This window comes from Mustela erminea, chromosome 9 (genome assembly GCF_009829155.1).
Source record: "Mustela erminea isolate mMusErm1 chromosome 9, mMusErm1.Pri, whole genome shotgun sequence".
Lineage (NCBI taxonomy): Eukaryota > Metazoa > Chordata > Mammalia > Carnivora > Mustelidae > Mustela > Mustela erminea.
In genome coordinates, this window is record NC_045622.1 from 697,181 (window position 1) to 722,530 (window position 25,350).

General features: G+C 45.9%; 1 protein-coding gene across 1 annotated transcript; it reads left to right on the top strand.

The window, feature by feature from the left end:
- BIRC2 (baculoviral IAP repeat containing 2) lies at nucleotides 1-24,670 on the top strand. The gene is made up of 9 exons (XM_032357432.1): nucleotides 1-560; nucleotides 1,257-3,362; nucleotides 3,455-3,554; nucleotides 7,626-7,704; nucleotides 8,508-8,556; nucleotides 22,470-22,712; nucleotides 23,199-23,453; nucleotides 23,717-23,758; nucleotides 23,867-24,670. The coding sequence occupies exons 2-9, from the start codon at nucleotides 2,465-2,467 to the stop codon at nucleotides 24,058-24,060; spliced, it is 1,860 nt and encodes a 619-aa protein (XP_032213323.1). The 5' UTR covers nucleotides 1-560; nucleotides 1,257-2,464; the 3' UTR covers nucleotides 24,061-24,670.
- Nucleotides 24,671-25,350: the final 680 nt, after the last annotated feature.

Genomic DNA, 25,350 nt, shown 5'->3' on the forward strand with positions numbered 1-25,350 from the left:
GCTCCCCGCGGGGCCGCCGCCCCCGTCCCCGCCGCCGGACGGACTCCGACCGAGCGACGGCAGAGCGCGCGCGACTCTCCAGACGCGACACGGGCCAGGCTGTGACCCACTTTGATCAGCGCCGCCAGCCGGCCACGGCCCTTTCCGCGCGCAGGCGCCCAGGGCGCAGGCGCAGACGCCGGCACCGCCCCGGAGGGAATCCGCGAGGCGGGGCGGAGGGCGGTGCACCCGCCGGCTTCCCGACGGTCCGACCCCGCGGCCCGGGACGTGTGGCCACGGAGAGGCGCCGAGGCAGAAAGACAGCTGCGGCGCCGGCAACGGGACGGCCCCGCCCATCGAGGAAGGCTCGTCCGCTCGCTCTGTGACGCAGAATCTCGGCGCCCTGGCGCGGAGTTGACGTCTGCGTGCGCCCGTGCGCGTCGGCGCGTGCCCCGCCTGGGCGAGGGCTCGGGACGCCGGAGCCGCGCCGGCCGGCCGCAACTCCGGGGGGCGACGCGGTTCGCGCTCGGGGAGGCCGCCGGCTGTCGCGCTGTGTCCGCGTGTGCTGCACCGGCCCCGCGGTGAGTGTGGGCCCTTTGCGGGCGCGGGTCAGCGGCGCCGGCGGGCGGGGAGGGACGGGCGGAGGCCGCGGCCCTTCGGCCGGACGCGGGGGCAGGGGCGCGGCGGGCTGCGGGCTCCCCCGGTCGCGGACGCTTCTCGTCAGGGCTTCAGGGCCGAGCTATGCGGGGGCCGGCCCGGCGCGCGCACCGGACCCCGCTCTCGCCGCGTCCCCGCAGGGCGTGCAGCCGGTTCCCGGGCGCGGGTGGGGTCGGGGGATCCCTGCGCCGCCGGCCGGCCGACCCCGGGGCCCACCGCCCGGGCCTCACCGCCCGGGGCCCGTGGCCGAGGCGGGCGTGCGCGCTGGCTCTTCGCTGCGCCCGGGACTTCGCGTTGGTGAGCGGCTGACGCCGGTCGCTCCTGGTCACCTGCGGCGCGCACGCGGCGCTCCTGCCCGCTGACCGCCGGGCCGAGTCGCCAGGGGAGGGGGCGGGAGCGAGGGCGCTGCCGGGGAGGACGTGTCGGCCGCCCGCGGAGGTGGACGGCTTTAAAACGTGCGGTGACTTGCCGCCGGGGCTGCGGTGCATCGGCCTGTCGAAGGTCGCGCAGACCTGTCTCTGGACGTAAGTCGCCGTGCACGGCACTGGGTACGCCCGGGTTCGTTCTCGGTGCCGGGAAAGCGCGGCTTTCTGAAGCGGCCTTCTTTTTTTTTTTTTCAGATTCACAGCCTGGAAGAGCCCGTCTTTGCCCTCATTTCTTTCCCCGGCAGTGATCAACCCCATTATGGAGACGCAGGAACTTTATAAAGGGAAATAGCGGGAATGCTGCTGAGTGTAGCTTTGTGTGTGAAGTGTAGTCTGAAAGGGGCAGGTGTCTGAAGACGGGAGGCCAGTGGGGTTAGCTGTTGGCTTAGTGTGCGCAGACGATTCTGTTCGTCAGAGTTCCTCCTGTGTGATGACACTAGGAAGGATGCGCTGTGTCCGGTTAAGCTGATTTCTCTTTACAAAATGAATGACTTAGGTACATGATGTTTAAAGACAGGCTATTTAATCTTTAAAGGCAGTGTTAAAGTTCCTGTTGTGGAAAGTTTATGGTTAAATGGTTTATGAAGAGCGTACCTTCAGTCGAGCCCGTCTAACGGGTGTGCAGAGCGAGGAGGGCAGGCAGACCATGATGCTGCCGGGAGTGGGAACAGATACGGTATTGAACAAAGGTGGAAGAGTTAGCACTTAGCTTCAAGCGGAATCTGTTTGACATACACACTAAAACAGGTGTAGGTTCAGCAAAGCTTGTGGGTGTTGATGTCCTCAGAAGCTGCCCTTGTAGCTAGTACAACCCGCTTAAGTAAATACCGTGGTGATAACCTGTGTGAAACTGGCCTTCAGATAGATAATCTGACCCTAAGAAGACTTTAATTCTTGTTTGCTAGAGTAAAACAAGATTAAAAAAAAAAAAAACCGTATTAAAGGGCTTCAAAAAAACCTGTATATAGTTTTTCCCACTTGTAGCATAATCAGTAATTGGCTCGATGAATAGGCCTTGTAGCTTGTAACTAAAAGCATAGTGAAAGCATAATTTAAGTACCCTATAATTTTTTAGGATTTTGGGAATATCGGCCTCAAAACATCAAGAAGTTTTAACATATTTCCGTAAATGTGCCAATTTCTTTCAGGCCTTATATTAGTATTACACCAAGTAATGAGCCGTTAGCCGTTGAGTTACTAAGAGTTAATCTGAAACAGAACTAGATGTTATCCTGGTAATTTAGGATAGCTCTTCATCCCTCCTGAGTTTAAGAAGGTGTAGTGAATTTTACTAAGTAGGAGCCTTTTGTTTGATTCTTCTGTGTGGTAAAGGAGCTAATTTCATGTGAAGAGAAGAGAAATTTCATGTGGAGGTTTTTGGCCATTAAAAAGTAAAATCGCTTATGCACAAAACTACTTGCCAAAGACTTCTCCTAGGTTCTTCATGTCAGAGAATTAAGAGTACCATGGAAGATAGCACGATCTTACAAAATCAGACAGTTGGCAACAAACAGAAAATAAAATACGACTTTTCATGTGAACTCTATAGAATGTCTACATACTCAACATTCCCCAGCGGCGTTCCCGTCTCAGAGAGGAGTCTGGCCCGGGCTGGTTTTTACTACACTGGTGTGAATGACAAGGTCAAATGCTTCTGTTGTGGCCTGATGCTGGACAACTGGAAACCTGGAGACAATCCTGTTGAAAAGCACAAACAGCTCTATCCTAGCTGCAGTTTTATTCACAGTCTGGTCACTCTTACTAGCCGGGATTCCACCTTTAAGACAACTTCTCCAATGAGAAACAGTTCTCCACATTCATTATGTCCCACTTCGGAACACGGGGGCTCCTTCAGCGGTTCTCATGCTGACCTTGCACCGAGCCCTGCTAATCCTAGAGCAGTGGAAGACTTCTCCCCATTGAGGACTAACCCCTACAGTTATGCAATGAGTACCGAAGAGGCCAGATTTCTTACTTACCATATGTGGCCATTAACCTTCCTGTCACCATCAGACCTGGCAAGAGCTGGTTTTTACTATATAGGACCTGGAGACAAAGTCGCCTGCTTTGCATGTGGTGGGACGCTGAGTAACTGGGAACCAAAGGATGATGCGATGTCCGAACACCGCAGACATTTCCCCAACTGCCCGTTTTTGGAAAACTCTCTGGAGACGCTGCGGTTTAGCATTTCAAATCTGAGCATGCAGACACACGCGGCTCGACTGAGAACGTTCATGTACTGGCCGCCCAGCGTACCGGTTCGGCCCGAGCAGCTGGCAAGTGCTGGTTTCTATTACGTGGGTAAGAAACTCTCCCGTGGTTGTATGTTTTATCAGGTTCACTTTGTTTTACGTATTAGGATGTGTGTGTAAATTCAGTCTTGTTTTCTTTAGGTCGCAATGATGATGTCAAATGCTTTTGTTGTGATGGTGGCTTACGGTGTTGGGAGTCTGGAGACGACCCATGGGTGGAGCACGCCAAGTGGTTTCCAAGGTAACTGTTTTGAAAGGTATTACTGCCCCAGACTGTGCTTACAAGAGGCAGGTGTGCTTGCAGAATTTAGGTTACATTTCAGTGTAACAAAGCTGCTTTTATGCTGTTGGGAAATTGGCCTTAGAAAGCAAGCACTAAATCTAAGGCCTCTGGCTCAGCGGGGGAGCATGTGACTCTCGGTCTGGGGACCGTTGAACTGCACGTTGGCTGTAGAGGTTACTTAATAACTTAAAATACACCCGAATTTTCACATTCATTGTTTTGATAAAAATGTTTTAGAATGTTCTCTTTCCTTTTGTAAGCCGTGTATCAGGATATAATATAACTTGCTGTGATTTTTTAAAAAAAGATTTGCTTATTTGAGAGAGGGAGAGAATGCTAACAGTGGGGTGGGCAGGGAGGGGAGAAGACAAGCAGACTGGGTGCTGGGCTTGATCTTGGGCTGGATCCCAGGACCCTGAGACCATGACCTGATCACGAGTCAGATGCCCAATCACCTGAGGCACCCAGGTGCCCCTAATTTTAGTTTATTCTTGAGGATTCATTTATAATTATGGCCATATGTTTTATCTGTAGCGTTCCCAGTTTTGCTTTAAAGAAATCTTAAGGGGGGGCGCCTGGGTGGCTCAGTGGGTTAAGCCGCTGCCTTCGGCTCAGGTCATGGTCTCGGGGTCCTGGGATTGAGTCCCACATCGGGCTCTCTGCTTAGCAGGGAGCCTGCTTCTCTCTCTCTCTCTCTCTCTGTCTGCCAGCCTCTCTACCTACCTGTGATCTCTCTCTGTCAAATAAATAAATAAAAAATCTTAAAAAAAAAAAAAAGAAATCTTAAGGGTTACAAAGATGTATAAAATTGCACAAAAGAAAATAGTTGGAAAGAGAAAAGGAGAATAAGAAGGGACATAAAATGATCTAGAAAAAGGCAAATATAAAAATGCATATAACGAAAGCTGATTAAATCTGATTATAATTGTAAGTTATTTTTTTCTGTACAGTTTATCTTGTGATAAGATCTTGTGATATCTTAGTCACTGTGTTTCTAGCAGTATGTCCTGTTTTCTTTTGTAGCCTACAAAGAATTGAGAGGCAGTATTGTTCGTGGAAAAAGAATTAGAAATGCTTCATTTTTGAGGAGCTGTGTGAACTTGGACTGGTCTTGTGACCTATTTGAAACTGTGCTTATCTGTATAGTGGGGGCATTGGACTAGATAGTTTTTTTTAAATTGTGAAAAAAAAATAACAAAATTTACCATTTTAACCGTTTCTAAGCTTATTGTTCTGTGGCATTGAGTACGTTCACATTGTTCTTCTGTCTTTACTAGCAGACTTTCTCATCTTCCCAAGCTTATTATACTCATCACAGGAACTCCCCATACCTACACCCCACCCCAGCCGCCACGGTTCTTTCTGTCTGTCTGAGTCTGACTAGGTATCTCCCATCGGTGGGATCATACAGGGCAGTGTTTTGACCTGTGAGCACCTTTCATAATGATGAGGAATCTCTTGAACCCCTTCAGGAAATTAAAACATATTTTTGTCGGTTTTTTTTTACATAAACTTGAAGTATTATGGATCAATACGTTGTTAAAAGTTGTGTTTTAAAATCTTATCTTTTTTTTTTTTTTTTAAAGATTTTATTTATTTATTTGACAGAGAGAGTGCACAAGTAGGCAGGGAGGCAGGCAGAGAGAGAGGAGGAAGCAGGCTCCCCACTGAGCAGAGAGCCCAATGTGGGGCTCTATCCCAGGACCCTGAGATCATGGCCTGAGCCAAAGGCAGAGACTTCAACCCACTGAGCCACCCAGGCGCCCCTAAAATTTTATCTTTTTTTTTTTTTTTAAAGATTTTATTTATTTATTTGACAGAGATCGCAAGTAGGCAGAGAGGCAGGCAGAGAGAGAGAGGAGGAAGCAGGCTCCCAGCTGAGCAGAGAGCCCGATGCGGGGCTCGATCCCATGACTCTGGGATCATGACCTGAGCCGAAGGCAGAGGCTTCAACCCACTGAGCCACCTAGGCACCCGTAAAATTTTATCTTTAATATTCATAATATAACAAGGTAAAATTTGACCTTCTAATTCTTAAAAGTGACATATTGTTTATATTACTTAGGAAAATGTATTTTGTCAGAATTTTAAATGACTTGATTATGCTTGGCTCTATGGGATTGAAATTTAGAACTGTTTTAAATTTGAAATTAAATTTGAAATTTAATAACAGTTTTAGAAAGACAAAAACAGGTTTTCAGCTCCAGGGTTGGAATTACTGCATTTTGTCCTTTATAAAACAAAAGAAAACAAAGTCTTGGTTTATTTCCATCATTTGTGTTTTGTTGAAATGGTTAAATAAGGGAAAAAGGCTTAGGGTGCTTTGTGTGAACACTTTGGAAAGCAGCAAATGTCAATTGTGGATAATCTTTAATCTCAGTAAATGGAAAACCAGAATGGATAATTGTTATCAGTGTATTTACTTGTCCTGTGTTTGAGGGCCGACTGGAGGATGTTTCAGATGCTGGAGATGTAACAGTGATGAAGACAATGATCTCTGTCCTTACTGAACTTCTTAGAGGAGGGGCGATATATGAGCCAGGGCTCATTGTACTTGCTTTAATCATAATGAATGTAAATTAACCGGTCCCAGAGCAAAAATAATTAAAAACCATATGACGACTGAGAACATCGTGAGAATGAGCTGTTTTATCTCCGTGACAGACTGAAGTCACGCACATGCTTCCGTGGTCCCTGCTGATTCTAGCCAGTCAGTGGTTGAAGAGCATTTGGATTGTTTCCAGCTTGGAGCGATAAGCATAGAGCCACTGTAAACATCGATAAACAGTTGTGACAGATGTTTTCATTTGGCTTGGAAGACCAGCTAGGCGTGGGATAGATGGGTTGTGTGGCAAGTTTTCACTTCCTACGAAGTGCTGTGTTGTTTTCTTAAGTGGCTGTGCTGTTGTAGGTTTCTGCCGGCAGCCCGTGAGCTCTCCCAGTGTCCCACATCCTTAACTGTAACTGGATCATCATTTTAGTGTGGCCATCCCAGAAGGTGTGCCCTAACATCTCTCTGCGCTTTTATGTAGCATTTCCTTAATGAGTAATGACGGTGAGCGGCTTATTTGCCTTCTACATATCTTTGGTAAAGTCTCCAAATCTTCTGCCCATTTTAAAGTTTTTTTAATTACTAAGTTTTGAGAGTTCTTAGAACATTCTGGGTACACGTTCTTTAACAGGTGTGTTTTGCTACCTTTGAGTTTGTGGCTTGTCTTTTCATTGTTGTAACAGTGGCTGTTGAGGATATCATTGTATCAGTTTTATTTTGTGTGGATTATGCTTCTGGTCTCTAGCTGAGGGATCTAAGGAAGAAAAGATTTTTCTGCTGTCTTCTAGAAGTTGCACTGTGTGATGTTGAACATCAGCTCTGATTCATTCTTAGTTTCTGCACACAGCTGGGCATGGGTGGAGGCTCGTTTTTGCTGGTTGGTGCTGAGCTGTGGTTAGCAGTTTAATGAGCTACCGAAGGGATAAAATGGAAGTCGCCGTTCAGTGAGCTTCTTGGAAGGCTTTCAAGCAGTTCTGGGAGTTGGTGAACAAGTGTTTGGGAAACACCGTCATTATGCATAGAGATAATATTTCTCTATGTTTTGGAAGGAGGGTTTGTGCTTCATTGGTAATGGAAGAGGGATCCCTGAGAAAGATAAGCAGTTATGTTGTGAAAGATCCCATGTTAGGAATACTAATTATAGCTTTTGAAACTATGTGAAGCCCCAAAAGTAAACTGTCCGAACAGCATTTTTCAAGTTTTAGCTTGTGCTCCTTTGAGGTCTAAACCCTTTTCTTGATACTTGTTAATGTGATTAAGTAGAAGATGGCAGAATGCATCAATACGTAGTAAGAGTTAGTGTTTTATGAAGATTTTTAAGGATTTTTTTCCTGCTCAATACATATGTGTACTAGGTTGTGATGTAAAATGTTAATACTGTGGGGCACAGAGTTTGAAACCCACTTTTCTAGAAAATCAAGTGTTTTTTTTTTTTAGGTATAAAACACTTCACAAGTAATTTTCATCTTCTGTTATAGGTGTGAGTTCTTGATACGCATGAAAGGGCAGGACTTTGTTGATGAGATTCAAGCTCGATACCCTCACCTTCTTGAGCAGGTGAGTAAGTTCTTATACTTGTCAACGCTGAATTCTAAATGAAAATGACAAAGAATATTAAGAGTAATGTTCACATGTGTATTTTCTTAATATTGTGTTTTCTTATTAAGTATAGTTAATTGCTTTATATCCAATTAATGAGACCTTTAATTTTTACTTTTGTAACTACCTTGCTTATTCAGGGCTTTTTAAAAAAATTTTTAGAGGGCGCTGGGTGGCTTATTGAGCATCGAGTTTTGGTTTCGGCTCAAGTCATGATCTCAGGGTTCTGGGATTAAGCCCCGTGCTGGGCTCCCTGCTCACGGGGAGCGTATTTGAGATTCTCTCTCCCCCTGCTCACTTGCTCTCTCTAAATGAATAAACTAAAAAAAAAAAAAAAAAAAAGATTTCTTGCTTTCAGGGTTCCGAAAAATCAGTTTCCCAGTGTGCAAATTTGTGGTGGGATTGGAGGAGGATTGGTAGTGCCTCCTCCATCTTTTCTAGAAAAATAAACAAACAAAAACAACTTGTTAGGACTTTGGAGCCTCTGGGAGTGATCCAGCTGAAATATCTTTTAAATGGAATGAGGAACCATTAATTCTTCCCCCTTCCCTGAAATTAGAGAAGTACTTGAACTCTGTTTGGAAGTAGGTAAAGTTTAAGGGGATTTTTTTGATGATGAAGGTAAAACAGAGCAAAGTAAGTAAATAAATTGCCTAGTTTTCAGAAGAGTATATGTGTTACTGGAGGTAAACTTATCCTATTGCTCTATTTAAGGTTGAGATTTTTAAATTTTCCCTATTAATTTTTCTCCTGTTTCATAGCTTTTGTCAACATCAGATACTCCTGGAGATGAAAATCCTGATCCACCAAGTACGTATGAAAGTATTCCAGATGTAGAATGGGAATTTTTATAAGAATGTTAAGCATAAAAGTATATAAACAGAGGGTTTGATTTCTGAGGACATAAGAAAAAGTGCTGGGAAGTTAACTAATATTATGTATCTCTGAAGACTCAGGACGCTTATACAGCGTTTTAGCAAGTCTGCTAAACTTTGTTCTTCAATGCTGGGGAACCGGCCATATGCAGAAGAGAAGTGACCATCACAGATAGCTCAGGGAATACCAGATGAGAAGTGTGAACATCCGCCGTCCAAAGAGGACAAGTTTTCTATAAGCTAGTATGTTTGGAAAGGGCTAGTTGATGGATGATTTAAGAATTGGGCTAGATGTTAGCTGTTCATTAAGTGTGTACTATTTTAGGCAAGGATAGGAAATAGAACTGGTTAGAACTTAGTTCTGGCCACATCTGGCATATAGTTAGTGTATGTAATTGATGTGTGTTGGGTGTCCAAAGTGAGATGGCCGTGCACCATTTCTTGGCATACACCATGCTCAGATGACTCTGAGTGGTGTTGGGATTTGGAATTGGTTTTAACGCGGTAACTACCTCCCGTGTGCCGGAACTGGAAAAGGCAGCAGGGCTCACCGCTCTTGATCTGCGTGTATGACCAGGTTTTCCATGGGCCACCCTGTGCAGGGACTAGTGCAGGGACTGTCACATTTTTTTCTCTTTAAAAGTTTCTATGCTCTCTTCCGTAACTCACAACTCATGATCTTGCTGAGGAAATAGACACACTCAAGAGAGAGCTGCTCCCATTCCCTCCCAGCAGAGCCACCAGTCTGAGATGTGTCCATACCACTCACCTTTCTGTTTGTTTCATGAAGGAACTAAGGCCAGCTTTTCTCCTTGTCCTTTGTCCTCTGAATCTCAAGCCTCCTGCCAGCATCAGAATATTGCTTTGGCAGTGCTCGGCCCCTTCTGTTTCCATAGCATCAGGTTTTCAGTCTCCAGAATATTTATTTCAGTGTATGAACCTGATACACTGTAGCCAGTCGCCAGAAGACCCTTCCTTGAGTCCATGTCATCTGCTAGCTGTTGTCGCACTTGTTTGCTTCCCTTTACAATAAAATGTGTAGAAAGATTTATCTGTGCTTACTTTCTTATTTCTTTTCTATTCTTTCTTGAACTTACTCTACTAAAAAGTGCTCCTGTCAGGGTCACCAAGATCCCATCACCTTTGTAAAGCCACTGCTTGACCTGGTACCCACAGACAGTTGAGTCTTTATCTTGTCCTCCCCGAGCTTTATTGGGATAGAATTCCCATATGATGCTATGTAACTTTAAGAAGTGACGTGATTGATACACATATATTGCTAAATGATTATCATGTTAAGGTTAACACATCATTCGCCTCACATAATTTTACTTTTTTTATGTAGTAAGAATATTTAAGATTTACTCTTTGTAACTTCCAGGTGTGTAATCCAATACTGTAATCTGTGCCCAGCACACTGGATATTAGATTCTCAGAACTTACTTCTCTGATGAAGTCTGTCCATGTTATTGCAAGTGGCAGGGTTTCCTTCTTTTTTATGGGTAAATAATATTCCGCACATATTACCACGTTTTCTTTTTTCAGGTCTGCTGATGAGCGCTAGGGGTTGTTCTCATGGTTGCTGTGGCGAATCATGCTGCAGGGAACATGGGAACGCAGAAAAGCTTCCAGAAAGTGGTTTTGTTTCCTTCTGATAAATACACAGAAGTGAGATTGCTGGATCATAGGGAAGTTTGTTTTTCCTTTAAACAAATTTTTAGATTGATTTTAGCATGCGTTTGCAAGCAGGAGGAGGGGGTACAGAGGAAGAGGGAGAGGCGGAGACTCTCAAGCAGACTCTTGCCCAGTGCAGAGCCGGACCCTGGGCTTGATCTCGCGACCCTGAGATTATGACCCAAGGTGAAACCAAGAATCAGATGCTGAACTGACTGAGCAACCCAGGTGCCCTGGGAAGTTCTAGTGTCAATGTTTTGAGGAACCTCCATACTATTTTCCACAGTGGCTGAATTACTTTACATGTCTCCCAGTGGTGGAAGAGGCGTCCCCTTTTCCTGCTTTGTCAGCATTTTTTTTTTGGGCTGTTGGTTGTAGCCGTTCTGACAGGTGTCATGTATAGTTTCTCATTGTGGTTTTGGTTTGTGTTTTTTTGATGATGAGTGACATGATGTTGAACATCTTTTCATGTGTTTTGGCCATCTGTATGTCTTCTTTGGGAAAATGTTGCTCATGTTTTCTCTCCGTTGTTTAGTTGGGTTATTGGTTTTTTGGAGAGTTGAGTTTTAGAAGTTTTTTGTATATTTTTATACAAATGTATATTAGTATAAATGTATATTAGTATATATTTCTACTAACCATTTATCAGGTAAGTCATTTGCAGATATCTTCTCTCATTGTGAAGGTTGCCTTTTAGTTTTTGTAGATTGGTTCCTTTGCTGTGCAGAAGTTTTATATCTTGCTGAAGTCCCAGTAGTTCATTTTTGCTTTTGTCACTGGAAGCAAGGGTGCTTTCAGTGACATTTCTAGTAGGAAGTTGCTGTGGCTGATGTCAGAGAGGTTGCTGCCTGTGTTCTCCTCTAGTACCTTGATGGATTCCTGTCTCACATTGAGGCCTTTCATCCATTTTGAGTCTGTTTTCATGTGTGGTGTCAGAGAATGGTCCATTTTCATTCTTCTGCATGTGGCTATCAGTGTTCCCAGCACCATTTATTGAAGAGTCTTTTTTCCATTGGACATTCTTTCCTGGTTTGTTGAAGGTTAGCTGACCATAGAGTTGAGGGTCCATTTCCAGGCTCTCTCTTCTGTTCCATTGATCTGTGTGTCTATTTTTGTGCCTGTACCATACTGTCTTGATGATTGTGATACAGCTTGAAGTCCAGAATTGGGATGCCACCAGATTTGGTTTTCTTTTTCAACATTTCTTTGGCTATTTGGGGTCTTTTCTGGTTCTTCTTCTTTTTTTGTTTTTAAGATTTTATTTATTTGACAGAGAGAGAGCACAAGTAGGCAGAGAGAGGGGGAATCAGACTCCCGTCAAGCAGAGAACCCAATGTGAGGCTTGATCCCAGGACCCCGAGATCATGACCTGAGCCAAAGGCAGAGGCTTAACCCACTGAGGCACCCAGGCGCCCCTCTTTTCTGGTTCTATACAAATTTTAGGGTTGGTTGGTCTAGCTCTGTAAAAAAATACTGGTGGTATTTTGATAGGGACGGCATTGAAAGTGTAGATTGCTTTGGGTAGCATAGACATTTTCACAATATTTGTTTTTCCAGTCCCTGAGAATGGAATGTCTTTTCATCTCTTTGTGTCTTCCTCAGTGTCGTTCATGAGTGTTTTGTAATTTCTAGAGTACAGATCCTTTACCTCTTTGGTTAGGTTAATTCCTCGATATCTTATGGTTTTTGTTGCAATTATAAATGGGATCAGCTCCTTGATTTCTCTTTCTGCTCCATTATTGGTGTATGAAAATGTAACAGATTTCTTTATGTTGATTTTTTTTTTTTAACATCGGTTCTATCAGGTTTTTGGTGGAGTCTTTCAGGTTTTCTATATAGAGTATCATGTCATCTGCAAATAGTGAAAGTTTGACTTTTTTAATGCTGATTTGGATGCCCTTTATTTCCTTTTGTTGTCCGACTGCTGAGGCTAAGATTTCCAGTTCTGTGTTAAATAGTAACGGTGAGAGTAGACACCCCTGTCTTGTTCCTGACCTTAGAGGAAAAAGCGGTACTAGCTGTGGGTTTTTCATACGGGGCCTTTATGATGTTTTGAAGTATGTTCCCGCTAAACCTTTGCTGAGGGTTTTTATCATGAGTGATGCGCTTTGTCACATGCTTTTTCTGCATCTGTTAGGGTGACACAGGTCTTACTCTTCGTCTTCAGGATCTCGCTGATTGACTTGCGAATGTTGAACCACTCTTGCAGCCCAGGCGTGAGTGCTACTTGATTGTGGTGAGTGAGTCATTGAATGTCCCATTGGATTGCTTGCTAGTATTCTGTTGAGGATTTCTACATCCATGTTCATCGGGGCTCTTGACCTGTAGTTTTCATTTCTGGTGGGGTCTTTGTCTGGTTTTGCTATCAGGGTTATGCTGGCCTCATCGAATGAATTTGAAAGTTTTCCTTCCTTTCTTTTTTCTTTTTTTGGACTGGTTGAGAAGAATAGATATTAACTCTTTAAATGTTTGGGAGAATTCCCCTGGGAAGCCATCCAACCCTGGACTTGTGTGTGTTGAGGGGATTTTTGATTGCTGATTCAATTTCTTTGCTGTTACAGGTCTGGTCAAGTTTCCTATTCTTCCTGTTTTAGTTTTGGTAATTTATGTGTTTCTAGGAGTTTATCCATTTCTTCTAGGCTGTCCAGTGTGGTGGCGTGTCGTTTTTCATAATACTCTCTTATGCCTGCATTTTTGTGGCGGTGTGATTTCTCTCATCATGATTTATTTGGGTCTTTTCTCTTTTTTGGTAAGTGTGGCTAGGGGTTTACCAAATTCTGCTCTCAGTTTCATTGATCTGTTCTAGGTGTTGTTTTTTGTTTTTTGTTTTTGTTTTTACTTTTTCTTTCTTTTTTTTTTTTTTTTAAAGATTTTTATTTATTTATATGACAGAGAGAAATCACAAGTAGATGGAGAGGCAGGCAGAGAGAGAGAGAGGGAAGCAGGCTCTCCGCGGAGCAGAGAGCCCGATGCGGGACCCGATCCCAGGACGCTGAGATCATGACCTGAGCCGAAGGCAGCGGCTTAAACCACTGAGCCACCCAGGCTCCCTGTTTTTACTTTTTCTATCATTTATTTCTGCTCTAATCTTAATATTTTCCTCCTTTTGGCTTTAGACTTCCTTTTTTCTCTCCAGCTCCTTTAGGTGTAAGATTAGGTTTTGTATCTGAGACTTCTCTTGTTTCATGACGTAGGCCTGTATTGCTGCATACGTCCCTCTTAGGACCACCTTTGCTTCATCCCAAAGGCTTTGGACCGTTGTGTTCATTTTCATGTTTCCATGGAGTCTTTTATTTCTTTGATTTCCCGGTTGACCCATTCATTCCTTAGCCGCATGTTGTTTAATCTCCATGTATTTGTGGTTTTTCAAAATTTTTTCTTGTGGTTGACTTCAAGTTTCATAGTCTTGTGGTCTGATAATATGCAGGTATGATCTTGGTCTTTCTGTACTTGTTGAGGCGGGATTGGTGACCCAAGATGTGATCTGTTCTGGAGAATGTCCCGTGTGCACTCGAGAAGAATGTATATTCCGTGGTTTTAGGATGGAACGTTCTGAATATGTTTGTGATGTCCACCTGGTCCAGTGTGTCATTCGAAGCCATTGTTTCCTTATTTTCTGCTTTGATGATCTGCCCCTCGATGTGAGTGGGGTGTTAAAGCTCCTACTCTCACTGTGTCATTATCATTGAGTTTCTTTGTTAATTCTGAATTGTTTTATGTATTTGGCTGCTCCCAAGTTGGGGGCATAGATCTAACAATTTACAATTGTTAGATCTCAGTGGACAGATGCACGGATGAAGATATAGTGACCTTCTTTGTTTCTTGTTACAGTCTTTGGTTTACAGCCTAGTTTGTCTTATGAGTCTGGCTACTCTGGCTCTCTTTTGACATCTGCCAGCATAATAAATGGTTTTCCATCCTCTTGACTTTCAATCTGCAGGTGTTTTTAGGTCTAAAATGTGTCTTTTGTAGGCAGCATATCAATGGGTCTTGGTTTTTTTTTTTTTTAAACCCATCCAGACACCATACGTCTTTGATTGGAGCATTTAGTCTATTTATATTCAGAGTAATTATTTATAGATTTGAATGTAGTGCTTTTTATTATTTGGCTTTTATTTGTTTCTGGAGATTTTCTCGGTTCCTTTCTTGTATATCATTTTGATCTGTTCCACTCACAGAGGCCCTTTCAGTCGTACTTTTTGCAGGACTGACTTAATGACCATGACCTCCTTCGGTTTTGTCTGGGAAACGCTTCATCTCTCCTTCCATTCTGAAAGACGGCCTTGCTGGGTAGAGTATTGGCTGCAGATTTTTCCCATTCAGCACAATGAATACATCATGCCATTCTCTTCTGGCCTGCCGGGTGTCTGTGGGGAATCTCAGCTGGCCTTTTGGGTCTTCCCTTGTAAATTAAGGGCTGCTTTTGTCCTGTTGCTTTTAAGACTTTCACACTATGGTTTGCAAATTTTCCTACAGTGTATCTTGGTATTGGCCGGCTTTTACTGATTTCAAGGGAAATTCTCTGTACCTCCTGGATCCGGACGTCCCTTTGATTCCCCAGATTAGGGAAGTTTTCTCTTGGTATTTCCTCACATAAACCTTCTGCCCCCATTTCTCTTCTTCTGGAACTCCTGTCATACCAGTGTTAGGAGTCACTGAGTTCTCCAAGTGTATTCTTGTGTTCCTTTATTATTTTTTTAAAATTTTCTTTATCTGTTGGAGAGAGACAGTGTGAGCCAGTGGCAGAGGGAGAGGGAGAAGCAGACCCCTCACTGAGCTGGGAGCCTGATGCGGGACTTGATCCCACGACCATGGGATTATGACCCAAGCTAAAGGCAGACGCTTAACGGTCTGAGCCACCAGGTGTCCCACCATAATTCTTTCTCTTTTGTTCAGCTTCATTATCTTCCATTACGTTGTCTTCTGGATCAAATTCATTCTTCTCCTTCTTCTGCCTTACATCAGGCCTGTTTCATGATCAGTTACTGCATTCTTCATCTCTCACTGATTCTGTTTTATTCTCTTATCTCTGTAGTGAGGGCTTCCCTGAAGTCTTCCATTCATTTCTCAAGCCCAGTGAGTGTGCTTTTGGTTGTTGCTTTAAATTTCCCATCAGATGTTACTTACATCTGTTTTGCTTAGATCTCTGGCTGTGGCCTTACCTTGTTCTCTGATTTGGTATAAATTCCTCCATCTTGGTATTTTGTCCAAGTCTCTTCCTCCTTCTCTGTGTTAGAAAAGCCTGTTACGTCTCTGCTCCTGAAAACAACGACCTTCTGAGGAAGAGGCCCTGCGGTGCCCAGGGCCTGGCGCTTCAGGGAGTGTCTCGGGTGTGCGCTGCACGCGCTCTGCTGCTGTGGTTTGGCTGCTCTGTCCTTCGGGCCAGCGGTCTGCACGGGCTCTCCTTGCCCGCTGTGGGCAGCGTTTGGTCCCTGGCCCGAATGTGGTGAGCTTTAGTGAGGTGCGCTCGGGTCTGTTTGTGAAGTGAGACCTGTCAGCTCCTCCAGCAGAACTGCGGCCTTGCAGAACTCCCTGGTTGGGAGACGCGGTGTGGGCAGGGGTTTCTGTTTGTCTTCTGGCGCTCTGCGACTGAGGCAAGCTTGACCGAGAAGGGCTTTCCCGGCAGTGTGTGGGGTGGGGCGTGGGCCCCGGTATAAGCGGGGTACGCAGCCAGTGTGGGCGCTGTGCTGTCACTGCAGGTGGGTCTGTGTTTATGCTGAGGGGCGGGGAGGGAAATGGGGCCAGCGGTGCCTTTGTACCCAGAGAGGCGTCTCTGTAATGCTGCCTCTCCAAGAAGGGCAAGTAGTCTCCTCCGCTGTGTGCTCCAGGCGTTTTTCAGGTGTTTCAGGCACTGTTTCCGCACTGTCCGTCTCCGGGTTGTTTGCCCGCCTCTTCTCCAGTGGTAGGGCAGCACCTCCAGCCTGTAGCCCTGCCTGCCGAGGCTTTCCTCCTCAGCAGTCTAGGTTAAGGTGTGGGTTTCTAGGAACTTATCCATTTCATATATATCGTCCAGTTTCTTAGCTTGTAGTTACCCACAGTAGTCTTCTAGGACCTTCGGGATACTTGGTGCATCATCTGTAATGTCTCTAATTTTGTATGATTTCTCTCTTCTCCGGGTTGGTCCAGCTAGAGGTTTGTCAGTTTTATCTTTTCAAAAATCCCAGTGTTCCATTGTTTTTTGTTTTGTTTTTGTTTTTTGGGGTTTTTTTGCTTTTGTTTTTACAGTTTCTGTGGCACTTATGTCTGTTTTAATCTTTAATATTTTCTTGCTTCTGCTCACCAGAGGCTTAGTTTGTTTGTATTTTTCATTTTTAATGTTTAAACTAGTAAGTTTTCTTAAAATTCTAGGGTAGTTAATATGCTGTGTTACATTAATTTCAGCTGTATGATAGGATGATTCCGTATGTTACTCAGTTCTCATCAAGATGGGTGCATTTTAATCCCCTTCACCTATTTACTCCATCTCTCCTCACCTTACTTTTCTGCTTTCTGGACATACAAAGTTAAGCTTTTTTTTTTTTTTTTTTTTTTTTTTTTTTTAAGATTGGCTTGTTTTCGTGCATGTGAGAGCTCATGTGGGAGGACGGGGCAGAGAGAATCTGAAGCATTCTCCCCACTGCACAGGGAGGCTGATTGGGGCTCGATCTCACGACCCTGAGACCATGACCTGAGCCAAATCCGAGTGTTGGATGCTTATCCAGCTGCCGCTCAGGCATCCCAGAGAGCTTTCATTGTGCCTAATTTCGGTATTTCTTGCTAAAAACTTCCCTCTCAGAACTGCTTTTGCTGCATCTGCTCAGTTTGGGCCTGTCGTGTTTTTGTCCGTCTCGAGTACTTGATGGCTTGTTGATACCCTGTCCGGTCCATTGGTGGCTCAGGAGTGTGTTTAATCTCCTGTATTTGTGACTTCGTTAGTTCGTGAGTTACCTTTCTGTTACTGATTTTTAGTTTTATGCCATTGTTGTAGGTGGAAAAGATACTTGATGTGATTTCCATATTTTCAGGTTGTTAAAGCCAGCTTTGAGGACAGGCTGAGATCTGTCCTGAGAGGACTGTTGGGCGAGAGCTTGAGAAGTGTGTGTGGTGCTGCCGGGTGAGGTCCACTCGGCGGAGTGTTTTGCAGGTCTATGGTTTCCTTATGAACACTGCGGCTGGGTGTTTTTGGTGGACGCTGCAAGTGGGCTCTGGAAGCCTCCTGCTTGTAGGTATTAGTCTTTTCTTCACTGTAGTTTTGTGAATATTTGCTTTAAACATTTTTTTTTAAGATCTTACTTATTTGTGTGTGTGAGAGAGGGCCAATCTCAAGCAGACGGCCCCCTGAGCACAGAGCCTGATGCGGGGCTCTATCTCACAACCCTGAGATCGTGACGGAAGCTGAAATCAAGAGTCGGCTTAACCAACGGATCCGCCGGCTGCCCCTGGTTTGAATGCTAAGGCGCTCCGGTGGTGCGTGCACACGCACCTGTGCATCTCTGACGTCCTCTTGGCGAGCTGACCCCTTCGGCAGCCGCCGCTGTCTGCTCCCACCAATTTTGACCACAAGTCTAACTTGTTAGGCAGCCACTCTTCATCTCGGGGTTGCCCTTTGCATGGAATTTCCATCCCTTTTACTTTCATCCTGCCGGACGGAGTCTCCTTTGGTGGCTTATTGTTGGGTCTCGTTTCTTTAAATGGATTTAGCCATTCTGTGTCTTTTGATTAGAGAATAGTCCATTTGTGTTTTAAAGTAATTACTGGTCCTCTGGAGACTTAATACGATTTTTTTCCCCTAGTTCTTTGTTCCTTTCTTCCCCTCACGCTGTAATCCTTGACTGACTGCTGTAGTAGTGTGCTTTAGTTCCTTTGCTTTACATCTTATGTGTCTACTCTAGGTTTTGTGTTTGTGTTCACCTGGATGTTCATGTAAAGCGTCTTAAGAGGGCTGGTAACAGCTCACTTCACCGCGCAGTTTGCCCTGTTGATGTCCAGCTTCTGATATGGGTCCGTCTAACAAGTTATTTCAGTTGTAGTTACTGAAGTTATTGTTTCACTTCCATGCCAGAGGTACGGTAACAGGAGAGGATATTCTGAATTGACTCCGTATTTACCTTTACCAAGAAGCTTTGCGCACTGGCGCGTGTTTCCATGTTGCTGTGTAGTGTCCGTTTCAGCTTGCAGAGAACCTGCTGGCATTGGTTTTAGGGCAGGTTTAATGTTGAATAACATCTTCAACTTTGGTTTTCTGGGAAGTCTGGTTTTTTTGTTTTGTTTTGTTTTGTTTTTGTTTTTTGTTTTTTTCATTTCTGAAGGATGGTTTTGTTGTTGTTCTTGGTGTGGTTTTGTTTTCCGAGTCTGTCTCAGCTGGGCTGTACCGTCTCTGCGGACCAGGGTGTGGAGAGGTTGAGGGTGTCCCTTGTATGTGAGCAGATGTTTTTTTCTTGCTGTTTTCAAAGTTCTCTCTTCAGCTCTGTCTTTTCATATCCACTGTTACACATTTGAGAATAATGTTTGGGTTGATCATGCTTGTGGTTCTTTGCTTTTACTGTTGCTGGAGAATACAATAACAGAACTGGAAAATCTCTCCCATGATTTGGGAAGTTTTCACCTGTTTCGTCTTTAAATAAGCTTCTGCATTTTTCTTCTTTGGGACTCCTGCGACGTAGATGCTCAGTTGTTTGCTGGTGTCTTGTAACTTCCACAGACTTTTCACTCTTTTATTCTTTTTCCTTTTTTGTTCCTATAACTGTGTGATTTCAAATAATGTCCCTTTAGGTTCTCTGATTTGTTTCTTCGGTGTGGTCAAGTCACTTGTTGAAGCTCCTGACTCAGTTTTCCAGTTCTGTTCCAGGATTTCTCTTTGGTTCTGTTTTGTGGTTTCTGTGTATTAAACTTTTGAAATGTAGTTCATTTTTTTTTAGTTGCCTACTTTTGTTTTCTTGAATTGCATTGAGTATAAGATGATAATATTTAGTTTGTTAGGCAGATCGTAGGTCTCCATTTCTTGGTTTCCTTTGGTGTTGTCCTGTGGCCTGTTTTGCATGATTTGAGGAGCCTTTCATTGGTGTCTGAGCACTGGAGGAAAGAAGCATCTCTTCTAGTCTTTACGGACTGGTTTTGGCAGATCAGAGACCTTTTCCTGTCTGTTCCCTTGGCGGGTGCCTGCTTGGGACCAGTTGTGAGGCTGTTGCTTTGTCTGTGGTGGGATTTCCGGTTGGTGGGCTTATTGCCAGTGGCGCAGGCTGGCGTGGGTTCTGTCTGGTCCCCTGATGGAGGACAGTACACTGTTCTGCAGGATGTGGGATATGGGTCCACAGTTGGGTCCTCAGGTGGCAGGGCTGTTACCAGATATGCAGACGGGTGTGGCCCCCTCTAGGTCTGTGGAAGGGCTCCTGTCTGGAGCAGAACGCGGGGCCCTGGACCCTGGCTGAGAGGGGCTGGAATGGAGCCCAGGGCTGTTTCTGGTTCTACTGCCAAGATTGAGGTCTGCAGACCTGGCTTTGGAGGCACAGGTGGGCATGTCTCTGGCCATGTCTCTTGGTGGGGAGGAGTGCTTCCTGATGGTGTTTGGAGAAGCTGGAGCTTTGCAGGATCTCTAGAGGTGCAGACAAGGGTGTCCCTCCCTGGGTCCCAGTGCTGGTTGTGCTGCTGTGGACTGAGGCTGAGGCCTTTCAGGCGCTGCAGGTGTGCACTGGGCAGTGTCTCCTGCTACGTCCCTTGTGCTAGCCGGACTGCGCGCAGATTGACGCTGGGATCGGCTGGTCAGATTCTGCATTCTGACTGAATTTAGTGGGTTTACCTCCAGTGGCTCCCGGACCATGGTGGGATGCAGTTCAGGCAGTTTCAGCGTCGAGAGCTAGAACTGGGTTCTGTATGTCTGTATGCCAAAGCACGGGTAGGCTTGGGTCTTCCTCATTCTTTTGTGTAGGGTGCTGGCGACAGGATCAAGTCTTACTGGCCTGTAGCCAAATCCTGAGGGGGTGGAGCTATTCACGGGTCTGTAGCCAGGCCCAGTGTTGGCAAGCCAGCCGTCTGGGTGCAGGCCTGACTTTTACAACAGTTCTCCTTGGCATCGGGCTCCGCTGGGGTTTCACAGTCTTCTGCCTGGATCTCAAAGCTTTCACAGAGGTGCAGTTGCTCACTGGTGCATTCCAGATTGCTGTCGAGTCGCAGTACACGTGGGGGACGTCTCACTTGGTCGCAGTACACGTGGGGGACGTCTCACTTGGTCGCAGTACACGTGGGGGACGTCTCACTTGGTCGCAGTACACGTGGGGGACGTCTCACTTGGTCGCAGTACACGTGGGGGACGTTTCACTTGGTCGCAGTACACGGGGGCGTCTTACTTGGTCGCAGTACACGGGGGCGTCTTACTTGGTTGTCTCGCTGACGTGAGTCTCCTGCGTCATCTTTCAGACCCCTCCTTCACCTGGCTTCCTGGACACCACCTTCGTGGTTTTCCTCCCGTTTCTCTGGTTGGTCACGAACAGTCACCTTCGGTGGCTCCTTTTTTGAACCACAAATGATGGAGAACTTCTCAACACTTGGCCCAGAATTACTTCTTCATTTCCTGAGCTCTAGGCTGGCATGTCCAGCTACATGTTTAAATCTCTACTTGATTATAGTGGGTGTTCCCGAGTTCGTGTGATCAGAGTAGACCTTCTCTCTCGTCTTTGATCGCTCCGACTTGTTCTTGTCTGGTCGTCCCCATCTCAGTTAATGGTAGCCGCCTGCTGAGGTCAGGAAGGTGACTCAAGCCAGGCAGCCTCCCTGCTCCTCTCTTTACTTGGTGTGTTTCATCCTTCGGATGTCTTCTCGTCCCTGCCTTCCTGACAGCCCCGAATCTTCGTGCGTCTCCCCCGTCCACAGGGCACTGTGAGCCCAGTCCATGCTGCCATCCATCTTCCTGATGACCTGGCTGGTCCCCTCATTGAATCTCATGAACGTTTATTACAAAGCTGCCAGAATCATTTTCAGAAAACACAGATCGGGTTTTACCGTTCTTTACTTCAAATGCCTGCCGAACATTCTAGCACACCTAGAGTGCAAGGTACACTGGCAAGGCTGTACACGGTCTGGGGATTGCCCTCCTCACTGCTACTCACACTGTCTTGTTCTTTTTAATTTTCTTTTTAAGATAAAAAAAAAATATTTGACAGAGGGAGCACGAGCAGGGGGAGCAGCAGGCAGAGAGAGGGAGAAGCAGGCTCTCCACTAAGTGGGGAGCCTGACGAGGGGCTCATTCCCAGGACCCCAGGATCATGACTTGAGCCGAATGTGGACACTGAATGACTGAGCCACCCAGCACCCCTCTTCCTAGTTCTTGAACGTCAGGAACTTGTCTCAGGGCTCTTATGCCTGGGGCTGTCTTGCCCAGAAGATTTCTTTCAGAAGTTCCCCTGACCCTTAGCATTATTCACACGCTGGTCCTTGTGGTCGTGGTGCAGCCTCTGGCAGGCTGCTGTGGGCGCGCTGTGCGGGTGTGTACTAGAACACTCTTCCAGCAGGGGGCAGTCTAGCGTCGTGAAGGATCACGTCTCTCGTGATGTCCACCCAAGTGCCCTGTGGGTCAGCAGCACTGCTGCCAGAAGGTACTTCCCTGATCGCCGTGTCCGCGGTCCTCATCCCTGCAGGTCGCTGTAACCGCCGACACAGCTTTCTGTCTCTCAGAGTGTCGGATGTCTGCTGTGAGCACAGTCCCGTCTTGTTACGGTGGTGTTGGGTGTATTTTGCGCGAACTCTCCTCCACTTCGCTCTCCTTCCCATCTGGGTTACTCCGGATCGTCCGTCCGCCTCTCTGGATCCCTCTCTGCTGCCGGCCTAGCGAAGTCTTTGCTGGGGTCTCCTGCTTTCCGGGGGCAGACCCCCCATCCTGCAGCATATTCGTTCCCCAGAAGAATCGTTTTGGGAATTGAAAAAGACACGGGTTCCTACGCCCTGTCCTTAGAGAGTCTCTCACGAAGTGGGTTCCAAGATGTCGTGTCGGAAGTGATCTTTAAGACAGGATATCCCCTGTGCCACTCTCATGGATGCTCTCGTGTTCACACCTTTGTTGGAATTCCAGGTAATTGGTGCATAAAGCTCGTGGGCCTTACCAGGACATGAGCACACGAGAGTAAAGATTGTGCCATCGTCATGATTTTTCTGTGTATTTTCACATTTGTGGAATTTAGCATTGGTACATGTCTTTTCGAATAGTTGTCCATTTTGGAGCTGGAGAAAGTCGTTCAGAAGACGCGGTCATGATGAACACGCCCGTGGTGGCGGCCGCCTTGGAGATGGGCTTCGGCAGGAGCCTGGTGAGGCAGACGGTGCAGAGGAAGATCCTGAGCACTGGGGAGAATTACAGGACCGTGAACGAGCTTGTGGTAGCGCTGCTTAATGCGGAAGATGAGTCCCGAGAAGAAGAGAAGGACCAGCAAACTGAAGAAATGGCGTCAGGTACTTGGGAATGTTAGTTGCCCGCCCTGTTCTGTGAGGCTCAGAGGACTGGCTTTGTTTAACTGACAGATCGTGGGTGTCAGATAAGGGAGTTTGACGGAAGTGCTTGTAGAACTGACGTGAGGGGATGCAAGTGGAAGTCCGTGTCATTCGTTCCGTGGGGGGAGGTACAGGGATTGTGAGAGTTAGTGTCCTTTACAGTTCTGCTTTCTGGGGAACAGCAGGGTTTGAGGACTTTTAGAAATGACAGAAACAGAGATCCTTTGTGTTACATGTATTGTATGATACGCCTTAGCTAAATCTTCCAGAAGTTTCCTGAACGATAGGCATAAGATTAAATGTGAACCAGTGATTCTATGCTGCTTTTTCAAGCTCCTCTCTAATGCCTAAATTATTTGTAGACTTGGTTGTTAGTGACTATGTGTGTATAGTTGGAGCCCTTTAAAATCTAATGGATTTATTTTCTTTTTCCTTTTTTAAATGAAGATGATTTGTCATTAATTCGGAGGAATAGAATGGCTCTCTTTCAACAGTTGACTTGTGTGCTTCCTATCCTGGATAATCTTTTAAAGGCCAATATAATTAATAAACAGGAACATGATATCATTAAACAAAAAACACAGATACCTTTGCAAGCAAGAGAACTGATTGATACCATTTTAGTTAAAGGAAATGCTGCGGCCAACATCTTCAAAAGTTGCTTAAAAGAAATCGACTCCACATTATACAAGAACTTATTTGGTGAGTTTTTGGTAATATTATTTCAGAAATCTGTGGGATTACGTTTGTGTTTCTGTTTGACAAACAAGGTAAATCGAATTAGCCGACTCTAGTGTGTACGTTTAACTAGTTCTAGAACAGGGGCGTGCTCTCCTTGCCCGAGTAGTGTCACTGGGGGATTCGCGGTCTGTAGCTGGCCTCCGTGGTGTCCAGGAGATGAGGGGTGGGGGGGCGCACTCTGGTCTTTGGGGGAATAATGCCTTTTGGTGTGTTTCTTTCCTCAGTGGACAAGAACATGAAGTATATTCCAACAGAAGACGTTTCAGGTAAAACAAAATGAAGACTTAAGACCAAAAGGAAATATTACTCCTTTTTTTTTTTTTTCGGGAGGTGAAGTAGAAACCCGGTGTGACGGAGTGTGCTGTTCCTGCTAGGTCTGTCGCTGGAGGAGCAGCTGCGGCGGCTGCAGGAGGAGAGGACGTGCAAAGTGTGCATGGACAAGGAGGTGTCCATCGTGTTCATCCCCTGCGGCCACCTAGTCGTGTGCCAGGAGTGCGCCCCATCTCTGAGAAAGTGCCCCATCTGCAGGGGCATAATTAAGGGCACCGTGCGTACCTTCCTCTCGTAGGAGTCTTCAGGAGATGGCCGAGCACTGGGAGCCGTCTGAGGTGGAGAGGAATTACTGGTTCTTAGATTAGGACGTTTGTGCTGGGTTCTGCTTCACTGCTTGTGCTCGCTCCAGAAGGTTAATGTCCTAAGTCCCGTTTAATCTCCGTTTAGATGAGGGGGTTTGCGTGTGACGGGCTGTGTTAATGTGCGTGTGCGCGCAGGGAGAGGTTATGGGGGACCTTGGTGCCCTGAGGTGACATGTGACAAGGGCGTGTTGGGTGTTCTTTCTGGAACCTCTGAGTGCGACCCGAGAGCGTGCTGTTGACAGGAACCGGACAGGGAAGCGCTGGGGTTCACCACAGTTACTGCGCCAAATTCTTTTTGGTGTTTTTCCACTTGTGTTTTAAAATAAGGACTTTTTTCTTACTGGTAAATAAGCTTTTCCCATTAGTGAGAAACCTCGTAATAAAATTCTTTAAGAAAACTGCATCATCATTTTCCTCCTTAGAATGTATTTTTTTCTCCTGACTTAGAAAGTGTTTTTTTCCATGCCTTAATAGGGTTATCAGGGTTAAATGAGTTACTGTACAGTAATCTGTCCCTTTGTAAGCACGCAGATATTAGCTGTTAAAAGTGGAATTCATTAAACAAATTACTAAGAAGTGTTCTTAGGGGCACCTAGGGGGCTCAGTCGGTGAAGCATCTGCCTTTGGCTAGGTCATGATCTTGGGGTTCTGGGGCCAAGCCCCACATCAGGCTTCCTGTTCAGTGGGGAGCCGGCTTCTCCCTCTCCCTTTGACCCTTCCCTCATTCTCTTGCTCTCTCTCAAGTAAATAAAATCTTTAAAAAAGTGTTCTTAAATAATGTGATTTTTGAAATTCTTTTAGGAGGACAGTATCTGTCTAGCTGGTTTCTGTATTATAACTAAAGTCCACGTTAAAAATGAAGTAAAATGAGGCCAATCTGCACTGGGATTGGAAAGCAGTCGTGTGCCGGCTTTGTCTGTTGCATAGATGTTGGGGGGAAGGGGACGACACAGGCAGGGGCCTTGTCTGTTCCTTGGGCCCAGGCATCCCCGCGCTTTCCCAGACCGGGTCTGCGGCGGACCGCTGAGGCCCGGGAAAGGAGCAGACCGTGAACACGCCATGTGTCCTCCGGTCCTGTAGCTCGTCTAGGTGCCTTCCGCACAGGCCTCCCTGGGGGGAGGGGGAGTCTCCCCACTCTTGAGGCTCTAGCGTCTCCACGGCCTCGTGCTGGTGAGAGGCTTCTCTCCTCTCTAGCGAAGGAATTTAAAGAGGGAATGAAATTA

Excerpts from the sequence above, each read along its gene's own strand:
- BIRC2 (XM_032357432.1), top strand. The coding sequence starts at position 2,465 with ATGCACAAAACTACTTGCCAAAGACTTCTCCTAGGTTCTTCATGTCAG. Across the intron at positions 23,454-23,716 it reads ATTATACAAGAACTTATTTG|TGGACAAGAACATGAAGTAT; the intron begins GTGAGTTTTTGG and ends TTCTTTCCTCAG. Across the intron at positions 23,759-23,866 it reads TCCAACAGAAGACGTTTCAG|GTCTGTCGCTGGAGGAGCAG; the intron begins GTAAAACAAAAT and ends TGTTCCTGCTAG.